The 6,000-nt window shown below is 34.0% G+C and overlaps 1 protein-coding gene across 1 annotated transcript in view; it reads right to left on the bottom strand.

The window, feature by feature from the left end:
• Nucleotides 1-1,494: 1,494 nt before the first annotated feature.
• SCN7A (sodium voltage-gated channel alpha subunit 7) overlaps nt 1,495-6,000 on the bottom strand; it is an 87,103-nt gene continuing 82,597 nt past the window's right edge. Inside the window, exon 25 of the mRNA XM_080667300.1 lies at nt 1,495-4,530. Coding sequence (XP_080523426.1) covers nt 3,509-4,530 — 1,022 coding nt within the window. The 3' untranslated portion in view covers nt 1,495-3,508. The remainder of the gene's footprint in view (nt 4,531-6,000) is intronic.

Genomic DNA, 6,000 nt, shown 5'->3' with positions numbered 1-6,000 from the left:
AGAAAGGAACTGATAAAGGAAGGAATAATGGAGCATCAGAAAGGAAGAAGGAATAATGGAAAGAGCATAAATATGGGTACATTAAAAAAAAAGCTTTCTTTTCCTCATGAGTTTTAAAACCACATTTGATGATTGTAGCAAAAATTATAGCACCATTTGATTCCTATGACAAAGCTATTTTAAAACAAAGAAGAGAAAGGGACCTTAATGGGGCTTCCACACTTCACTTAAAGTGGTAAAATGTTGAAATTATTAGACTGTGTAATTCATAGGTAGATAGCTAGATTGATAGTAATACTCAGAATAATCACTACCAAAAATATACAAAGAGATACACTCAAAAATACCATAAATAAATCAAGATATTTACCTTCTTTTCTAATTGATAAAATCTTTCTTTTTCTTCAGAGGTGTTCTTTACTAACTTCACCTGTGCTTTACTAATTTCCAATCAGAACCCATAATTTTTTTCTGTATACATATTATAATTTAAACCAGTGGCATAAAAATTACCACATATTATAATCAGCTATATAGTTATGTGTTCCCCACAGTAGTCAGTAAGTCATTTTGTCTCAAATTTGTCTTTGTATGTATGTATGTATGTATGTATGTAAATATGTTTATCTACCCAGATTCTGGGTTTACCTGTAGGATTGTCTCTACTTTTAAATTTTCCTCCATAGAAGAGGACATAGTGATGGACATAGAGTTAGAGACTAAGACAAACATAGAGATAGAGAGGTACTCCTTATCTCTATATAGCAATTTCACTAATCTTAAACTTCCTCTGTCTCTACTGAGGTCATTTATTACTAGACAGTTATTGTACAGAGTGATTAAATACGAAGGCTCTGAGACTAGATCTGGTTTAGAGTCCTGGCCTGTCATTTACAAGTTCTGTGCTAGATAAAAGTTCTTATAACCCTTCTAATCTTAATATTTTTCATCTATAAAATGAGAATCATCATTGTTTCATGATTGCTGTGAATGCTAAGCTTATGCATGATAAACATTTAGCATGAGGCCGGACATAACAGTCTGCTTAACAAATGGTAGCCATTTCCAAATCATTATAACCATTTCAGTAATTACATTTATTAGAAGACCAGAAACAATTTTTAAAGAAGCAGATATTGGGAAATAATAGCATACCAATAATTTTTTTGCATACCAATAAATTTAATTTCAATATTTTTTCTAATTTCAACATTCAGGTTCTAATAATACTTAAATACATGTAATGAACTTAATATGATTTCAATGAAAATAATGTTTTTTACATGTTGTTAACATGTAGGGTCTCTGGTAAGCTTACTAACATTAATTTTACTAAATTAAGTGAATAAAAAGAAAGCACAAATTTTCCCAGTTTTGAATTTTGAGCCTGAATGAATAAACTATAGTGTAAGACTCATTTATAAAGGTGTTTTGGGTTTTTTTATTATAGAAAGTTGCCAAACTGACTTGTCAAAGAAAAGAAACAAAACTTAGTGTGGTTAACAGGTTGCATTTATTATTTTCTCTAAAGTATCTAAAAAGTAGAATATATTGTACGACTTTGTTAAAAATAATTCTTTACACAATACTGGTTGGTTAGTGGCAAACACAGTTTACAAGTAAAAGATATAATTTTCAAACTAAAATCAGTTTGTGGTCTTTATGGAACTTACAGAAGCAAGTTAAGATTCAGTTTAAATATCGGAAGCAGTATCTGCATTAAAGCACTTCCAAGACACAGAAAACTGATAAACTTAGATAAAGCACCAGGTCAACAGGTTACCAAGTTAACACTGATCTCTTATGGTCCCCATCACATACCTGATGGAGAGCGGGAGGCGAAAGGGAAGGAGCACATAGGAAAAAAACAGAACCCTGAAGTTACATTTGGGATCAGATTCCCTAAAGGCATCTTGGTCAGGTTAATACATTTCTGAGGAGCAAAAGTTAGATTATAATAGTTAAGGCTCAAGATCATGCATTCATAATAAAATACAATTGATATTTAAATGGCATTGAATGTCATACAACATATTGAAAACTTGTCATTTAAGCTTACAGTATAGATATTTTCGTTTTGAATCCTTTAGGACTTTATAGGCACATTGATAGCAAATTTTATACAAAATTAATAAATTTCAGGATCTCAAACTTAGTGGATGTGACTGCATTTTTATGATTATATCAAAAAAACAATTTTGTGCCTATCTTTTCAAAATAATTTTAATACTTAAAATTAATGTTTAGGGTTTTAAAGTGTTTCAGACATAAAACATTTTACAAAGTAGTTATGTATGTGATAGGATAGAAACAACAAAGAACTTGGAATGATAAATGAGTAAATGTAAACTAACTTGCATACATTAATGTTATAATATCCCACCAACAGCAAACTTACACTTTGATCTCCTAATTCAGAGTTCTCACAGTTTCTTTGATCATTTTCTTTCTCTAAATTATAAAGAACCATAAAATACAGCAAAACGTACTTCAAATTGGTCTGTTTCCCAATGAAATTGGCCAGTTTCCCAGGATCAAGACACTGTGAAAATCCCTAGACACAATGGTAGCCCTTGACTCTTCTAATTCATATCATTACATGCATTTGCCATATCTTATATACTCAATGTTACATTATGGATAAATAGTAAAATACATCAGGTCTATGATAATGTAAGACTTGAGTCTATCAACATAGCCTATTATTTCATTTTAATAAATGTATACTTTAAAAAATGTGTTTCCCGTTATTTTTCTCCTAAGAATCATTCTGTTGAAGAGCTGAGCTTAGGTGGAACTAGCCAGAGATGAGAAACCAGGAATCCAAGAACAATAAAAAACATGAATTCCCCTTCTTCATACCAAAAATAAAAGAAAACAACAACAGAGCTCTGATCAATCTTTTTCAAATGCGGTTTGATTCAGCCCAAGGTCTTTGTGATTGATCTTAAAGGCACTTTCTAAAAACTGCCCTTCCTCTTCCCCCAATTGGCATCTGTGTAGCTGAGTTCATGATTTAATGGCTTGTAGCATTGTACTGTTTTTAAACACTATCCTACATTAAGAAAGAGGGGACTTAAGTCCCATCAAATTAAAATATACATAAAATATATAAGACCCTTTTGCTACTAATCTCTACCACCCTCTCCCCATTCTCCAGAGGAAGCATACACTATGTAAATCATATATAGAACCCAAGCATTGGGTTATCAAATGGGACGTTTAAACCACTTTAATTCACTACAGTGATTTAAAGTGTTGTCTTGGTTACATTGAATACAGAGGGGTAAAACGTAAAACGGTGAATTTAATATAAAATCTTGTGAAAACAAGCTTAACTTCCATGAGTTGTAAACAATTGATTAAGTGAAATCTTTACTATCTCTAATCCTTGCTTTTATTTCTGTCTTAAACTTTTAACATTTTTGAGATATGTAAAGAAGGTGAAAAGATGGTAAATGGAACTAGATCTGGCTTTGAATAGTTGATTTTCCTAAGCTTTCTCAAATTAGGCATCTTCTTTGGTAGCTTGAGCTTCCCTGTCATCATCTATCATATGGATATCTGATGTTCTTTTGGCACTTTGCCTCAAACGGTAACTTTTATAAGCACGCTGAATGATGGTTGCTGAGACTGCCTCTTGTTTTCGTTTCAGGGTAGTTGTAATTGGCTCATATGTGATCTTAAAAGGGTTAGCTAAAATAAACCCCGATTCCATCTCTGAAAGAAGTGTCTCCATCCTCACATCTTTACCCACAACTCGCTTTGTAAAAGCAAGTAAGATGTCCAGGCAATGGATTCTGTCCCCAACAGCCATCGGAAGATCCATGGCCACTAGCTGGCCCTTGTTTGGTTTTGCCATGGACAAAGGAGCATCCAGAGCAGCTGCAAAATCTGAAAGCTTGCTAGAATCTATGTACTGGGTCCCATCAGGGTCAAACCTCTTCCATACCTGAAAGAATTTCCTAAAATCATCTTCACTCAAGGTCTTGGCTTTTTTTTTAGAACCAATATTTACGAACTCCATAATAAGAGCAATGTACATGTTTACAATGATCAGCCATGCTATGAGGATGTAACTGACAAAATAAATAATTCCGACAATGGGATTACCACAATCTCCTCTCACCTGGGTCCCAGGGTTAATTTTATCAGGATCACAGTCAGACCATTTACTGTTAAAAATTGCATTAAGCATCCCATCCCAACCGGCAAATATTGTAACTTGGAAAAGACAGAGCATACTGCTGCCAAAGGTTTCAAAGTTGGACACATCATTAATTCCAGCTTCCTTTTTAACATAGGCAAAATTGTACATTCCAAAGATGGCATAGATGAACATGACTAGGAAGATGAGAAGACTGATGTTCAACAGTGCTGGGAGGAAGAGCACCAAAGGAAGCAGCAGATCATGGAACACCTTTGGTCCTTTCCCAGGACGCAGGATGTGGATGATCCGGGAGAGAACTATCAGTTGCAGGAAGGAAGGAGATACAAAGTAGTATTCTCCTATCAGAGGCAGAAGTAGTCCTTGATGTGGGGAAAGATAAAGCAGGCAATCAAATTATTTAAATTTCATGATATTTAAAGGAATATAAATTTATTTTACATTTCACCTTTTTCTATAAGTTAAGATCATTTTATTCATCCTCCCTATATAGCATTTAGCACACATTGGAAGTTTGGGTTAGCCAAATAATAATTGTGGCAATGCTCAGAGTATCTGGTAAAAGTTGGAAGATAATTCTTTGCATCATCACCTTAAGAGTATTATGTCTCAAATACTTCTGGAATAACAGAGGGCATGAATCTATAATATAGGACAGTAGTCATATTTTTCTGATTGTAGTTGAATCAAGAAATTTAATTCAATGCAACCTTTATTGGATACTTAATAAAGGTGTTGTGCAAATATGCAAAGATGATTAATGTGGCTCTGTCCTCAAAGACCTTGTAATCTTTAGAGGAAGACATTTAAACTAATTATAATGCAAAGCAAAAAAAATCTGGTTGATAAATGTGATTATAAAAAATATTTTTATTGACTTTATTGGGGTGACATTGGCTAACAAAATTATACAGGTTTCAGGTGGACAATTCCACAACACATCATCTGAAAAATGTATCCAGTGACTCACAGATTATAATTTAATTTATTTATTTCATAAACAGTATTTGGGCCCTTGGGAGCTTTCACTGTGAATTGAAGAGCTGAGTCTTTGCCTGGAACAATTTTTTGGCAGTAGTGGGTGAATGAGGGAACTATGAAAGTGAAGACAGAACTATAAAACAAGGTGAAATTATAATTGTCATAAAAAGCATGAGGATGTTCTTTGGAAGTACTGGAGGGGATGTGGTTCATTTTGAGTTGAAAAGGTGGGGGAGGGGAGAATTATATGAAGCTTTTAACTGAGATGGCATGCTGCATCTGGAAGACTCAGGTCTCACATTCTGTTGAACTTTGTCACTATTAATGTTGGCATTCTCTCTGACCTTCTGTCTTCTCTATACCCTCATCTTCACAGTGTTTTAATGAACCTCCTACTCTGGCTCAATGTTTCACTTCTCCTCAGTCTTCCAAACTCTTCCATTATGCAGGAGTATCCGCCTTTAATATAAGCATATTTTTCTACATCCTCTAAACTGCAGACAGCTCATTCTTCCCCACTCCATATTTCTCCTGGTAGAAAGATGGAATAATCAGGCATCTTTTTTTGTTACAAAGTGATTTCCAGACACCTTGTCTTTCCATCATTTTGAGAAAAAAATTAATTTCAACTCCTTGTGGGTCATGTTATTTCACAAAACCATCTCCTCCCATTCCTGACTCTATGATCTAGTCATTTCTCCTCATTTATATTCAACTGGACTCTTTAGTACCTGGCTCATGTGGTCCTTTCCATCTCAGCACCTACCATCAACAACCCATTCAAAGGCCAGTCGCTCAGTCTTTGGCTTTTTTAATTTTAACAATTTTACATCAATAGCCACATTCTGGAC

The sequence above is a fragment of the Plecotus auritus genome, assembly GCF_963455305.1.
Source record: "Plecotus auritus genome assembly, chromosome: 5".
Classification (NCBI taxonomy): Eukaryota; Metazoa; Chordata; class Mammalia; order Chiroptera; family Vespertilionidae; genus Plecotus; species Plecotus auritus.
The sequence above is the reverse complement of the archived record's forward strand: the minus strand, read 5'-3'. Positions and strand labels throughout refer to the sequence as shown.